The sequence below is a fragment of the Amblyraja radiata genome, unplaced genomic scaffold (genome assembly GCF_010909765.2).
Source record: "Amblyraja radiata isolate CabotCenter1 unplaced genomic scaffold, sAmbRad1.1.pri S88, whole genome shotgun sequence".
NCBI classification, from domain to species: domain Eukaryota; kingdom Metazoa; phylum Chordata; class Chondrichthyes; order Rajiformes; family Rajidae; genus Amblyraja; species Amblyraja radiata.
Window position 1 is genome coordinate 698,892 of NW_022630171.1, and position 17,506 is coordinate 716,397.

The following is a 17,506-nucleotide window of genomic DNA, read 5'->3' on the forward strand; positions in this document are numbered from 1 at the left end:
GGCCTCTACTCCTGCACCTATTGTCTATGTTTCTATGTGTCTCCCCCCCCCCCTCTCTCTCTCTCTCTCTCTTTCTCTCATCAATTATCGAGTGTGGAAGTCAGTGGAAATGAAATTGGATCTTTGGAAAGATATCTAATATGTTGTGGGAGAGAGAGACACAGAGAGAGAGAGAGAGAGAGAGAGAGAGAGAGAGAGAGAGAGAGAGAGAGAGAGAGAGAGAGAGAGAGAGAGAGAGACAGAGAGAGAGAGAGAGACAGAGAGAGACAGAGAGAGAGAGAGACAGAGAGAGAGAGAGAGAGAGAGAGAGAGAGACAGAGACAGAGAGAGAGAGAGAGAGAGAGAGAGAGTTTATGTTCCTCTTTGTAAAGTCGGAAGGAAAGATGAGTGGGGGGCCACAAGCTGGGGGGTCCCGCACAAATTCGAGGGGGCGGAGAGGATCGAGAGGGAGGGGGGCTCCTAAGGGGGGGGGTGAAAGCCAGCCCTGTTCCCCCCCCCCTTCCAAGCGAGAGAGGAGAGAGAGAGGGAGAGGGAGGAGAGAGAGAGGGAGAAGGAGAGGGAGGAGAGAGAGAGGGAGGAGAGAGAGAGAGAGGAGAGAGAAGAGGGAGAGAGAGAGGGGCAAGAGAGAGAGGGAGAGGGAGAGGGGGGAGATGGAGAGGGAGAGCCGGAGGAGATATCGAAGGAACATGAAGCTATTTTGAAGATGGCATTCGGAGAGGTGAGATGGACCTCTTTGCTCCTATACTCGACTCCTCTTGTTATAAAGGCCAACAGGCCATTGGCTTTCTTCACTGCCTGCTGTACCTGCATGCTTACTTCCATAGACTGATGAACAAGGACCCCCAGATAGTCAATAGACAACAGGTGCAGGAGTAGAGGCCATTCGGCCCCTTCGAGCCAGCACCATTCGCCATTCAATGTGATCACGGCTGATCATCCCCAATCAGTTCCCCGTTCCTGCCTTCGCCCCCGTATCCCCTGACTCTCTCTCCCCGCTATCTTTACGAGCCCTATCTAGCTCTCTCTTGAAAGAATTCTCTCCAGAGAACCGGCCTCCACAGATTCACACAACTCTCTGGGTGGAAAAGTTTCTCCTCGTCTCAGACCCAAATGTTCCACCTCACCCATAGCCCCCAACTCAATATTCCACCTCACCCACTCACCCATAGCCCCAACACAATATTCCACCTCCACCACTCACCCATAGCCCCCAACACAATATTCCACCTCCACCACTCACCCATAGCCCCCAACACAATATTCCACCTCACCCACTCACCCATAGCCCCCAACACAATATTCCACCTCACCCATAGCCCCCAACTCAATATTCCACCTCACCCATAGCCCCCAACACAATATTCCACCACTCACCCATAGCCCCCAACACAATATTCCACCACTCACCCATAGCCCCCAACACAATATTCCACCACTCACCCATAGCCCCCAACACAATATTCCACCACTCACCCATAGCCCCCAACACAATATTCCACCACTCACCCATAGCCCCCAACACAATATTCCACCACTCACCCATAGCCCCCAACACAATATTCCACCACTCACCCATAGCCCCCAACACAATATTCCACCACTCACCCATAGCCCCCAACACAATATTCCACCTCAACCATAGCCCCCAACACAATATTCCACCACTCACACCCATAGCCCCCAACACAATATTCCACCACTCACCCATAGCCCCCAACACCTCAGCCCCTCCTCATCTCAGACCCAAATGGCCACAGATTCACACAACTCTCTGGGTGGAAAAGTTTCTCCTCGTCTCCGTTCTAAATGGCCGACCCCTTATTCTTAAACTGTGTGTGTGTGTGTGTGTGTGTGTGTGTGTGTGGCCCCTGGTTCTGGACTCCCCCAACATCGGGAACATGTTTCCTGCCTCTAGCGTGTCCAAACCCCTTAACAATCTCATATATGTTTCAATGAGATGCCCTCTCATCCTTCTAAACTCCACAGAGTGTACAAGCCCACAGCCGCTCCATTCTCTCAGCATATGACAGTCCCGCCATCCCGGGAATTAACCTGGTGAACCTACGCTGGGCTCCCTCAATAGCAAGAATGTCCTTCCTCAGATTAGGGGACCAAAACTGTACACAATACTCCAGGTGTGGTCTCACCAGGGCCCTGTACAACTGCAGATTTAACCTGTGTGTGGCCCCTGTGACTCCAGACTCTTAATACGGTTATTTCTCTTCTGATTGTAGGATCGTGAATTAGGATTTGAGGAGATTGAAGGTGAGTTTATCTTATAAAAGTCTCTCTCTCTGTCTCTCTATCTCTCTCTCTCTCTCTCTCTCTCTCTCTCTCTCTCTGTCTCTCTCTCCCCTGCCTCTGAAACCCTCTAACCCCAAATTTAGTTAGACAATGGACAATAGGTGCAGGAGTAGAGGCCATTCGGCCCTTCCAGCCAGCACCGCCATTCAATTGCCAAGCTAAACTAGTGTGTGAATGGGCGTTCGCTGGTCGGGCCAGCACGGACTCAGTGGGGCCGAAGGGCCTGTTTCCGCGCTGTATCTCTGAAGTAAAACGGGAATAGTTGAAGCAGGGAGAGGAGGGTCGAGAGGATTTGTAGAAAATCCTTCATAGCAAAAGGATTTGAGTCTAGGAGCAGGGAGGTTCTACTGCAGTTGTACAGGGTCTTGGTGAGACCACACCTGGAGTATTGCGTACAGTTTTGGTCTCCTAATCTGAGGAAAGACATTCTTGCCATAGAGGGAGTACAGAGAAGGTTCACCAGACTGATTCCTGGGATGTCAGGACTTTCATATGAAGAAAGACTGGATAGACTCGGCTTGTACTCGCTAGAATTTAGAAGATTGAGGGGGGATCTTATAGAAACTTACAAAATTCTTAAGGGGTTGGACAGGCTAGATGCAGGAAGATTGTTCCCGATGTTGGGGAAGTCCAGGACAAGGGGCCACACACACAGTTTAAGGATAAGGGGGAAGTCGAGATTTTTTCCCGCACACAGAGAGTGGTGAATCTGTGGAATTCTCTGCCACAGAAGGTAGTTGAGGCCACACAGTTCATTGGCTATATTTAAGAGGGAGTTAGATGTGGCCCTTGTGGCTAAAGGGATCAGGGGGTATGGAGAGAAGGCAGGTACAGGATACTGAGTTCAGGGCCGGTTTTAAGCCGATTTGACCGATTGCCCCCAATTGGGCCCCGCGCCTAATGGGGGCCCCGCACTAATGTTCTGTATTTCGTACGGAAATACGAATTCTCTTTGTTAAATAAAGATTATATTTTTTAATTCGCCATGCGGATTTTTTTTAAAAACGACCATCAGACACAAACGATTTGTTAACTAGTACTGTTAGCACTTCTTAACATGAAGTAGTTAACAAGTTGTTATATCAATCTGCATCCATCCACATTCCTCAGTAAATGTTATTGTGTTTTGAATGAGTATTAATGACGCCGTGTTCCTTTGTATAAAATTCATCCGGCGTCATAAATACTTGTTTAAAACACAATTACATTTACTGAGGAATGTAGATCGATGACACGTTGAGAATTTCTTTAAACTCACCATCATGAGTGAGGGCCCCGGACCGCGAGAAGGGGCTTCTTCCTGGTGTGCAGGTTAGTCATTCACCTACCGACCCACGTTGTGTCTCTCTGTGTTTTGCTCTCTCTCTCCCTCCTTCTCTCTCTCCCGCTCACCATCTCGTCTCTCTCTAGCTCTCCCACTCCCTCTCTATCACCCTGTCTCCTCAGCATTCCCGGAATCATTGACGTTTAGCGATAGACAAAAATGCTGGAGAAACCCAGCGGGTGAGGCAGCCGCCTTGACCGCTGAGTTCCTCCAGCACTCTGTGTTTTTTGTTTGGCTCTGAAGTTGAAGGTGGCTCAGCGGGACGGGCATGGGCTCTGGGGAGAGGGTTGCATTTCTGGTCGAGACCCTTCTTCAGACAATCACAAGTACTCTCACCGACGAGAGTTCAATTCAGTCTGAAGAAGGGTCTTCTCTCCAGAGTCGCTGCGCTCCCTGTTCTGCTGAGTTACTCCAGCTTTATGTCTATCTTCAATTTCAGAGAAATACAATTTCTCACGGGGGACTTATAACGTCTCTAAACCCCTCTGGGACCCTCTGAACACCTCTAAACCCCCTCTATCCCCCCCCCCCCCCTATTTCCCTCTACAACACTTCTGAACACTTCTAAACCTATCTGAAGCCCTCTAAATATCTCTAAACCGTTTAAACCCCTCTAAACTAGGAGGCTACAAGGTGACTTGTATAGGCTGGGTGAGTGGGCAAATGCATGGCAGATGCAGTATAATGTGGATAAATGTGAGGTTATCCACTTTGTGGTGGCAAAAACAGGAAAGCAGACTATTATCTAAATGGTGGCCGATTAGGCAAAGGGGAGATGCAGCGAGACCTGGGTGTCATGGTACACCAGTCATTGAAAGTAGGCATGCAGGTGCAGCAGGCAGTGAAGAAAGCGAATGGTATGTTAGCATTTATAGCAAAAGGATTTGAGTATAGGAGCAGGGAGGTTCTACTGCAGTTGTACAGGGTCTTGGTGAGACCACACCAGGAGTATTGCGTACAGTTTTGGTCTCCTAATCTGAGGAAAGACATTCTTGCCATAGAGGGAGTACAGAGAAGGTTCACCAGACTGATTCCTGGGATGTCAGGACTTTCATATGAAGAAAGACTGGATAGACTCGGCTTGTACTCGCTAAAATTTAGAAGATTGAGGGGGGATCTTATAGAAACTTACAAAATTCTTAAGGAGTTGGACAGGCATCAGGAAGATTGTTCCCGATGTTGGGGAAGTCCAGAACAAGGGGCCACAGTTTAAGGATAAAGGGGAAATCTTTTAGGACTGAGATGAGAAAAACATTTTTTACACAGAGAATGGTGAATCTCTGGAATTCTCTGGCACAGAATGTAGTTGAGGCCAGTTCGTTGGCTATATTTAAGAGGGAGTTAGATGTGGCCCTTGTGGCTAAAGGGATCAGAGGGTATGGAGAGAAGGCAGGTACAGGATACTGAGTTGGATGATCAGCCATGATCATATTGAATGGCTGTGCAGGCTCGAAGGGCCGAATGGTCTACTCCCGCACCTATTGTCTATGGTTCTATGACTGCGTCTAACTGCTGTCTGGTTCGTTGATCGGTTTGCTAGATATGAACTGTTTTGGGAGAGAAAAATGCTCACGGCAGACCAAACGTGTTAAACAGAAATTGGTCAGATATTGAGCTTTACACAGTGAGAAATCATGTGAAATAATCACTGAATTTTAAATGAATGTACCTGCATGTTATACTGTTTAGTTTGGAGATACAACCAGATAGTCTGCTTGATACAACCAGATTAGTTTGGAGATACAACCAGATAGTCTGCTTGATACAACCAGATTAGTTTGGAGATACAACCAGATAGTCTGCTTGATACAACCAGATTAGTTTGGAGATACAACCAGATAGTCTGCTTGATACAACCAGATTAGTTTGGAGATACAACCAGATAGTCTGGTTGATACAACCAGTTTAGTTTGGAGATACAACCAGATAGTCTGCTTGATACAACCAGTTTAGTTTGGAGATACAACCAGATAGTCTGGTTGATACAACCAGATTAGTTTGGAGATACAACCAGATAGTCTGCTTGATACAACCAGATTAGTTTGGAGATACAACCAGATAGTCTGGTTGATACAACCAGATTAGTTTGGAGATACAACCAGATAGTCTGGTTGATACAACCAGTTTAGTTTGGAGATACAACCAGTTTAGTTTGGAGATACAACCAGTTTAGTTTGGAGATACAACCAGTTTAGTTTGGAGATACAACCAGATAGTCTGCTTGATACAACCAGATTAGTTTGGAGATACAACCAGATAGTCTGCTTGATACAACCAGATTAGTTTGGAGATACAACCAGATAGTCTGCTTGATACAACCAGATTAGTTTGGAGATACAACCAGATAGTCTGCTTGATACAACCAGATTAGTTTGGAGATACAACCAGATAGTCTGCTTGATACAACCAGATTAGTTTGGAGATACAACCAGATTAGTTTGGAGATACAACCAGATTAGTTTGGAGATACAACCAGATAGTCTGCTTGATACAACCAGATTAGTTTGGAGATACAACCAGTTTAGTTTGGAGATACAACTAGATAGTCTGCTTGATACAACCAGCTTAGTTTGGAGATACAACCAGATTAGTTTGGAGATACAACCAGATAGTCTGGTTGATACAACCAGATTAGTTTGGAGATACAACCAGATAGTCTGCTTGATACAACCAGATTAGTTTGGAGATACAACCAGATTAGTTTGGAGATACAACCAGATTAGTTTGGAGATACAACTAGATAGTCTGCTTGATACAACCAGATTAGTTTGGAGATACAACCAGATAGTCTGGTTGATACAACCAGATTAGTTTGGAGATACAACCAGATAGTCTGGTTGATACAACCAGATTAGTTTGGAGATACAACCAGATGGTCTGCTTGATACAACCAGATTAGTTTGGAGATACAACCAGATAGTCTGGTTGATACAACCAGATTAGTTTGGAGATACAACCAGATAGTCTGGTTGATACAACCAGATTAGTTTGGAGATACAACCAGATAGTCTGCTTGATACAACCAGATTAGTTTGGAGATACAACCAGATTAGTTTGGAGATACAACCAGATAGTCTGCTTGATACAACCAGATTAGTTTGGAGATACAACCAGATAGTCTGCTTGATACAACCAGATTAGTTTGGAGATACAACCAGATTAGTTTGGAGATACAACCAGATTAGTTTGGAGATACAACCAGATTAGTTTGGAGATACAACCAGATAGTCTGGTTGATACAACCAGTTTAGTTTGGAGATACAACCAGATAGTCTGCTTGATACAACCAGATTAGTTTGGAGATACAACCAGTTTAGTTTGGAGATACAACCAGTTTAGTTTGGAGATACAACCAGATAGTCTGCTTGATACAACCAGTTTAGTTTGGAGATACAACCAGATAGTCTGCTTGATACAACCAGATTAGTTTGGAGATACAACCAGATAGTCTGGTTGATACAACCAGATTAGTTTGGAGATACAACCAGATAGTCTGCTTGATACAACCAGATTAGTTTGGAGATACAACCAGATAGTCTGCTTGATACAACCAGATTAGTTTGGAGATACAACCAGATAGTCTGCTTGATACAACCAGTTTAGTTTGGAGATACAACCAGATAGTCTGCTTGATACAACCAGATTAGTTTGGAGATACAACTAGATAGTCTGGTTGATACAACCAGATTAGTTTGGAGATACAACCAGATTAGTTTGGAGATACAACCAGATTAGTTTGGAGATACAACCAGATTAGTTTGGAGATACAACCAGATTAGTTTGGAGATACAACCATATAGTCTGCTTGATACAACCAGATTAGTTTGGAAATACAACCAGATAGTCTGGTTGATACAACCAGATTAGTTTGGAGATACAACCAGATAGTCTGGTTGATACAACCAGTTTAGTTTGGAGATACAACCAGATAGTCTGCTTGATACAACCAGATTAGTTTGGAGATACAACCAGATAGTCTGCTTGATACAACCAGATTAGTTTGGAGATACAACCAGATAGTCTGCTTGATACAACCAGATTAGTTTGGAGATACAACCAGATTAGTTTGGAGATACAACCAGATTAGTTTGGAGATACAACCAGATTAGTTTGGAGATACAACCAGATTAGTTTGGAGATACAACCAGATTAGTTTGGAGATACAACCAGATTAGTTTGGAGATACAACCAGTTTAGTTTGGAGATACAACCAGTTTAGTTTGGAGAAGACAACCAGTTTAGTTTGGAGATACAACCAGATAGTCTGCTTGATACAACCAGTTTAGTTTGGAGATACAACCAGATAGTCTGCTTGATACAACCAGTTTAGTTTGGAGATACAAACAGATAGTCTGCTTGATACAACCAGATTAGTTTGGAGATACAACCAGTTTAGTTTGGAGATACAACCAGATAGTCTGCTTGATACAACCAGATTAGTTTGGAGATACAACCAGATAGTCTGCTTGATACAACCAGATTAGTTTGGAGATACAACCAGTTTAGTTTGGAGATACAACCAGATTAGTTTGGAGATACAACCAGTTTAGTTTGGAGATACAACCAGATAGTCTGCTTGATACAACCAGTTTAGTTTGGAGATACAACCAGATAGTCTGGTTGATACAACCAGATTAGTTTGGAGATACAACCAGATAGTCTGGTTGATACAACCAGATTAGTTTGGAGATACAACCAGATAGTCTGCTTGATACAACCAGATTAGTTTGGAGATACAACCAGATAGTCTGCTTGATACAACCAGTTTAGTTTGGAGATACAACCAGATAGTCTGGTTGATACAACCAGTTTAGTTTGGAGATACAACCAGTTTAGTTTGGAGATACAACCAGATAGTCTGCTTGATACAACCAGATTAGTTTGGAGATACAACCAGATAGTCTGCTTGATACAACCAGATTAGTTTGGAGATACAACCAGTTTAGTTTGGAGATACAACCAGATTAGTTTGGAGATACAACCAGATAGTCTGCTTGATACAACCAGATTAGTTTGGAGATACAACCAGATAGTCTGCTTGATACAACCAGTTTAGTTTGGAGATACAACTAGATAGTCTGGTTGATACAACCAGATTAGTTTGGAGATACAACCAGATAGTCTGCTTGATACAACCAGTTTAGTTTGGAGATACAACCAGATTGTCTGGTTGATACAACCAGTTTAGTTTGGAGATACAACCAGATAGTCTGCTTGATACAACCAGATTAGTTTGGAGATACAACCAGATAGTCTGCTTGATACAACCAGATTAGTTTGGAGATACAACCAGTTTAGTTTGGAGATACAACCAGATTAGTTTGGAGATACAACCAGATAGTCTGCTTGATACAACCAGATTAGTTTGGAGATACAACCAGATAGTCTGCTTGATACAACCAGTTTAGTTTGGAGATACAACTAGATAGTCTGGTTGATACAACTAGATTAGTTTGGAGATACAACCAGATAGTCTGCTTGATACAACCAGTTTAGTTTGGAGATACAACCAGATAGTCTGGTTGATACAACCAGTTTAGTTTGGAGATACAACCAGTTTAGTTTGGAGATACAACCAGATAGTCTGCTTGATACAACCAGTTTAGTTTGGAGATACAACCAGATTAGTTTGGAGATACAACCAGATAGTCTGCTTGATAGAACCAGATTAGTTTGGAGATACAACTAGATAGTCTGGTTGATACAACCAGATTAGTTTGGAGATACAACCAGATTAGTTTGGAGATACAACCAGATTAGTTTGGAGATACAACCAGATTAGTTTGGAGATACAACTAGATAGTCTGCTTGATACAACCAGATTAGTTTGGAGATACAACCAGATAGTCTGGTTGATACAACCAGATTAGTTTGGAGATACAACCAGATAGTCTGGTTGATACAACCAGATTAGTTTGGAGATACAACCAGATAGTCTGCTTGATACAACCAGATTAGTTTGGAGATACAACCAGATTAGTTTGGAGATACAACCAGATTAGTTTGGAGATACAACCATATAGTCTGCTTGATACAACCAGTTTAGTTTGGAGATACAACCAGATAGTCTGCTTGATACAACCAGATTAGTTTGGAGATACAACCAGTTTAGTTTGGAGATACAACCAGATTAGTTTGGAGATACAACCAGATAGTCTGCTTGATACAACCAGATTAGTTTGGAGATACAACCAGATAGTCTGCTTGATACAACCAGATTAGTTTGGAGATACAACCAGATTAGTTTGGAGATACAACCAGATTAGTTTGGAGATACAACCAGATTAGTTTGGAGATACAACCAGATTAGTTTGGAGATACAACCAGTTTAGTTTGGAGATACAACCAGTTTAGTTTGGAGATACAACCAGATAGTCTGCTTGATACAACCAGTTTAGTTTGGAGATACAACCAGATAGTCTGCTTGATACAACCAGATTAGTTTGGAGATACAACTAGATAGTCTGGTTGATACAACCAGTTTAGTTTGGATATACAACCAGTTTAGTTTGGAGATACAACCAGATAGTCTGCTTGATACAACCAGTTTAGTTTGGAGATACAACCAGATAGTCTGGTTGATACAACCAGTTTAGTTTGGAGATACAACCAGATAGTCTGCTTGATACAACCAGTTTAGTTTGGAGATACAACCAGATAGTCTGGTTGATACAACCAGATTAGTTTGGAGATACAACCAGATAGTCTGGTTGATACAACCAGATTAGTTTGGAGATACAACCAGATAGTCTGCTTGATACAACCAGTTTAGTTTGGAGATACAACCAGATAGTCTGCTTGATACAACCAGTTTAGTTTGGAGATACAACCAGATAGTCTGGTTGATACAACCAGATTAGTTTGGAGATACAACCAGATTAGTTTGGAGATACAACCAGATTAGTTTGGAGATACAACCAGATTAGTTTGGAGATACAACCAGTTTAGTTTGGAGATACAACCAGTTTAGTTTGGAGAAGACAACCAGTTTAGTTTGGAGATACAACCAGATAGTCTGCTTGATACAACCAGTTTAGTTTGGAGATACAACCAGATAGTCTGCTTGATACAACCAGTTTAGTTTGGAGATACAAACAGATAGTCTGCTTGATACAACCAGATTAGTTTGGAGATACAACCAGTTTAGTTTGGAGATACAACCAGATAGTCTGCTTGATACAACCAGATTAGTTTGGAGATACAACCAGATAGTCTGCTTGATACAACCAGATTAGTTTGGAGATACAACCAGATTAGTTTGGAGATACAACCAGATTAGTTTGGAGATACAACCAGTTTAGTTTGGAGATACAACCAGATAGTCTGCTTGATACAACCAGTTTAGTTTGGAGATACAACCAGATAGTCTGGTTGATACAACCAGATTAGTTTGGAGATACAACCAGATAGTCTGGTTGATACAACCAGATTAGTTTGGAGATACAACCAGATAGTCTGCTTGATACAACCAGATTAGTTTGGAGATACAACCAGATAGTCTGCTTGATACAACCAGTTTAGTTTGGAGATACAACCAGATAGTCTGGTTGATACAACCAGTTTAGTTTGGAGATACAACCAGTTTAGTTTGGAGATACAACCAGATAGTCTGCTTGATACAACCAGATTAGTTTGGAGATACAACCAGATAGTCTGCTTGATACAACCAGATTAGTTTGGAGATACAACCAGTTTAGTTTGGAGATACAACCAGATTAGTTTGGAGATACAACCAGATAGTCTGCTTGATACAACCAGATTAGTTTGGAGATACAACCAGATAGTCTGCTTGATACAACCAGTTTAGTTTGGAGATACAACTAGATAGTCTGGTTGATACAACCAGATTAGTTTGGAGATACAACCAGATAGTCTGGTTGATACAACCAGTTTAGTTTGGTGATACAACCAGTTAGTTTGGAGATACAACCAGATAGTCTGCTTGATACAACCAGATTAGTTTGGAGATACAACCAGATAGTCTGCTTGATACAACCAGATTAGTTTGGAGATACAACCAGTTTAGTTTGGAGATACAACCAGATTAGTTTGGAGATACAACCAGATAGTCTGCTTGATACAACCAGATTAGTTTGGAGATACAACCAGATAGTCTGCTTGATACAACCAGTTTAGTTTGGAGATACAACTAGATAGTCTGGTTGATACAACTAGATTAGTTTGGAGATACAACCAGATAGTCTGCTTGATACAACCAGTTTAGTTTGGAGATACAACCAGATAGTCTGGTTGATACAACCAGTTTAGTTTGGAGATACAACCAGTTTAGTTTGGAGATACAACCAGATAGTCTGCTTGATACAACCAGTTTAGTTTGGAGATACAACCAGATTAGTTTGGAGATACAACCAGATAGTCTGCTTGATACAACCAGATTAGTTTGGAGATACAACTAGATAGTCTGGTTGATACAACCAGATTAGTTTGGAGATACAACCAGATTAGTTTGGAGATACAACCAGATTAGTTTGGAGATACAACCAGATTAGTTTGGAGATACAACTAGATAGTCTGCTTGATACAACCAGATTAGTTTGGAGATACAACCAGATAGTCTGGTTGATACAACCAGATTAGTTTGGAGATACAACCAGATAGTCTGGTTGATACAACCAGATTAGTTTGGAGATACAACCAGATAGTCTGCTTGATACAACCAGATTAGTTTGGAGATACAACCAGATTAGTTTGGAGATACAACCAGATTAGTTTGGAGATACAACCATATAGTCTGCTTGATACAACCAGTTTAGTTTGGAGATACAACCAGATAGTCTGCTTGATACAACCAGATTAGTTTGGAGATACAACCAGTTTAGTTTGGAGATACAACCAGATTAGTTTGGAGATACAATCAGATAGTCTGCTTGATACAACCAGATTAGTTTGGAGATACAACCAGATAGTCTGCTTGATACAACCAGATTAGTTTGGAGATACAACCAGATTAGTTTGGAGATACAACCAGATTAGTTGGAGATACAACCAGATTAGTTTGGAGATACAACCAGATTAGTTTGGAGATACAACCAGTTTAGTTTGGAGATACAACCAGTTTAGTTTGGAGATACAACCAGATAGTCTGCTTGATACAACCAGTTTAGTTTGGAGATACAACCAGATAGTCTGCTTGATACAACCAGATTAGTTTGGAGATACAACTAGATAGTCTGGTTGATACAACCAGTTTAGTTTGGATATACAACCAGTTTAGTTTGGAGATACAACCAGATAGTCTGCTTGATACAACCAGTTTAGTTTGGAGATACAACCAGATAGTCTGGTTGATACAACCAGTTTAGTTTGGAGATACAACCAGATAGTCTGCTTGATACAACCAGTTTAGTTTGGAGATACAACCAGATAGTCTGGTTGATACAACCAGATTAGTTTGGAGATACAACCAGATAGTCTGGTTGATACAACCAGATTAGTTTGGAGATACAACCAGATAGTCTGCTTGATACAACCAGTTTAGTTTGGAGATACAACCAGATAGTCTGGTTGATACAACCAGTTTAGTTTGGAGATACAACCAGATTAGTTTGGAGATACAACCAGATAGTCTGCTTGATACAACCAGATTAGTTTGGAGATACAACCAGATAGTCTGCTTGATACAACCAGATTAGTTTGGAGATACAACCAGATAGTCTGGTTGATACAACCAGATTAGTTTGGAGATACAACCAGTTTAGTTTGGAGATACAACCAGATTAGTTTGGAGATACAACCAGATAGTCTGGTTGATACAACCAGTTTAGTTTGGAGATACAACCAGATAGTCTGCTTGATACAACCAGTTTAGTTTGGAGATACAACCAGTTTAGTTTGGAGATACAACCTGATTAGTTTGGAGATACAACCAGATTAGTTTGGAGATACAACCAGTTTAGTTTGGAGATACAACCAGATTAGTTTGGAGATACAACCAGATAGTCTGCTTGATACAACCAGATTAGTTTGGAGATACAACCAGATAGTCTGCTTGATACAACCAGTTTAGTTTGGAGATACAACCAGATAGTCTGGTTGATACAACCAGTTTAGTTTGGAGATACAACCAGTTTAGTTTGGAGATACAACCAGATAGTCTGGTTGATACAACCAGTTTAGTTTGGAGATACAACCAGTTTAGTTTGGAGATACAACCAGATAGTCTGCTTGATACAACCAGATTAGTTTGGAGATACAACCAGATAGTCTGCTTGATACAACCAGTTTAGTTTGGAGATACAACCAGATAGTCTGGTTGATACAACCAGATTAGTTTGGAGATACAACCAGTTTAGTTTGGAGATACAACCAGATTAGTTTGGAGATACAACCAGATAGTCTGGTTGATACAACCAGTTTAGTTTGGAGATACAACCAGATAGTCTGCTTGATACAACCAGTTTAGTTTGGAGATACAACCAGTTTAGTTTGGAGATACAACCTGATTAGTTTGGAGATACAACCAGATTAGTTTGGAGATACAACCAGTTTAGTTTGGAGATACAACCAGATTAGTTTGGAGATACAACCAGATAGTCTGCTTGATACAACCAGATTAGTTTGGAGATACAACCAGATAGTCTGCTTGATACAACCAGTTTAGTTTGGAGATACAACCAGATAGTCTGGTTGATACAACCAGTTTAGTTTGGAGATACAACCAGTTTAGTTTGGAGATACAACCAGATAGTCTGCTTGATACAACCAGATTAGTTTGGAGATACAACCAGATTAGTTTGGAGATACAACCAGTTTAGTTTGGAGATACAACCAGTTTAGTTTGGAGATACAACCAGATTAGTTTGGAGATACAACCAGATAGTCTGCTTGATACAACCAGATTAGTTTGGAGATACAACCAGATAGTCTGCTTGATACAACCAGTTTAGTTTGGAGATACAACCAGATAGTCTGCTTGATACAACCAGATTAGTTTGGAGATACAACCAGATAGTCTGCTTGATACAACCAGATTAGTTTGGAGATACAACCAGATAGTCTGCTTGATACAACCAGATTAGTTTGGAGATACAACCAGATAGTCTGGTTGATACAACCAGATTAGTTTGGAGATACAACCAGTTTAGTTTGGAGATACAACCAGATAGTCTGCTTGATACAACCAGATTAGTTTGGAGATACAACCAGATAGTCTGCTTGATACAACCAGTTTAGTTTGGAGATACAACCAGTTTAGTTTGGAGATACAACCAGATTAGTTTGGAGATACAACCAGATAGTCTGCTTGATACAACCAGATTAGTTTGGAGATACAACCAGATTAGTTTGGAGATACAACCAGATTAGTTTGGAGATACAACCAGATAGTCTGCTTGATACAACCAGATTAGTTTGGAGATACAACCAGATTAGTTTGGAGATACAACCAGATTAGTTTGGAGATACAACCAGATTAGTTTGGAGATACAACCAGTTTAGTTTGGAGATACAACCAGATAGTCTGGTTGATACAACCAGATTAGTTTGGAGATACAACCAGATAGTCTGCTTGATACAACCAGATTAGTTTGGAGATACAACCAGATAGTCTGCTTGATACAACCAGATTAGTTTGGAGATACAACCAGATAGTCTGGTTGATACAACCAGTTTAGTTTGGAGATACAACCAGTTTAGTTTGGAGATACAACCAGATAGTCTGCTTGATACAACCAGATTAGTTTGGAGATACAACCAGATAGTCTGCTTGATACAACCAGTTTAGTTTGGAGATACAACCAGTTTAGTTTGGAGATACAACCAGATTAGTTTGGAGATACAACCAGATTAGTTTGGAGATACAACCAGTTTAGTTTGGAGATACAACTAGATAGTCTGGTTGATACAACCAGATTAGTTTGGAGATACAACCAGATTAGTTTGGAGATACAACTAGATAGTCTGCTTGATACAACCAGTTTAGTTTGGAGATACAACCAGATAGTCTGCTTGATACAACCAGATTAGTTTGGAGATACAACCAGATTAGTTTGGAGATACAACCAGATTAGTTTGGAGATACAACCAGATAGTCTGCTTGATACAACCAGATTAGTTTGGAGATACAACCAGATAGTCTGCTTGATACAACCAGATTAGTTTGGAGATACAAACAGATAGTCTGGTTGATACAACCAGTTTAGTTTGGAGATACAACCAGATAGTCTGCTTGATACAACCAGATTAGTTGGAGATACAACCAGATAGTCTGCTTGATACAACCAGATTAGTTTGGAGATACAACCAGATAGTCTGCTTGATACAACCAGTTTAGTTTGGAGATACAACCAGTTTAGTTTGGAGATACAACCAGTTTAGTTTGGAGATACAACCAGTTTAGTTTGGAGATACAACCAGATTAGTTTGGAGATACAACCAGATAGTCTGCTTGATACAACCAGTTTAGTTTGGAGATACAACCAGATAGTCTGCTTGATACAACCAGATTAGTTTGGAGATACAACCAGATAGTCTGCTTGATACAACCAGATTAGTTTGGAGATACAACCAGTTTAGTTTGGAGATACAACCAGATAGTCTGGTTGATACAACCAGTTTAGTTTGGAGATACAACCAGATTAGTTTGGAGATACAACCAGTTTAGTTTGGAGATACAACCAGATTAGTTTGGAGATACAACCAGTTTAGTTTGGAGATACAACCAGATAGTCTGCTTGATACAACCAGTTAGTTTGGAGATACAACCAGATAGTCTGCTTGATACAACCAGATTAGTTTGGAGATACAACCAGATAGTCTGGTTGATACAACCAGATTAGTTTGGAGATACAACCAGATTAGTTTGGAGATACAACCAGATAGTCTGCTTGATACAACCAGATTAGTTTGGAGATACAACCAGATAGTCTGGTTGATACAACCAGATTAGTTTGGAGATACAACCAGATAGTCTGGTTGATACAACCAGTTTAGTTTGGAGATACAACCAGATAGTCTGGTTGATACAACCAGATTAGTTTGGAGATACAACCAGATAGTCTGCTTGATACAACCAGATTAGTTTGGAGATACAACCAGATAGTCTGCTTGATACAACCAGATTAGTTTGGAGATACAACCAGATAGTCTGCTTGATACAACCAGATTAGTTTGGAGATACAACCAGATTAGTTTGGAGATACAACCAGATTAGTTTGGAGATACAACCAGATTAGTTTGGAGATACAACCAGATAGTCTGGTTGATACAACCAGTTTAGTTTGGAGATACAACCAGTTTAGTTTGGAGATACAACCAGTTTAGTTTGGAGATACAACCAGATAGTCTGCTTGATACAACCAGATTAGTTTGGAGATACAACCAGATAGTCTGCTTGATACAACCAGTTTAGTTTGGAGATACAACCAGATAGTCTGCTTGATACAACCAGATTAGTTTGGAGATACAACCAGATAGTCTGGTTGATACAACCAGATTAGTTTGGAGATACAACCAGATAGTCTGCTTGATACAACCAGTTTAGTTTGGAGATACAACCAGATAGTCTGCTTGATACAACCAGATTAGTTTGGAGATACAACCAGATAGTCTGGTTGATACAACCAGTTTAGTTTGGAGATACAACCAGTTTAGTTTGGAGATACAACCAGATTAGTTTGGAGATACAACCAGATAGTCTGCTTGATACAACCAGATTAGTTTGGAGATACAACCAGATAGTCTGCTTGATACAACCAGATTAGTTTGGAGATACAACCAGATTAGTTTGGAGATACAACGAGATTAGTTTGGAGATACAACCAGATTAGTTTGGAGATACAACCAGATTAGTTTGGAGATACAACCAGTTTAGTTTGGAGATACAACCAGTTTAGTTTGGAGATACAACCAGATATTCTG

General features: G+C 41.1%; 1 protein-coding gene across 1 annotated transcript in view; it reads left to right on the forward strand.

Moving 5' to 3' along the window:
- Positions 1–549: 549 nt before the first annotated feature.
- The window catches only part of LOC116969583 (calcium-binding protein 1-like), a 52,038-nt gene continuing 35,081 nt past the window's right edge, over positions 550–17,506 (forward strand). The window contains 2 exon segments of the mRNA XM_033016417.1: positions 550–718; positions 2,235–2,265. Coding sequence (XP_032872308.1) covers positions 704–718; positions 2,235–2,265 — 46 coding nt within the window. The 5' untranslated portion in view covers positions 550–703.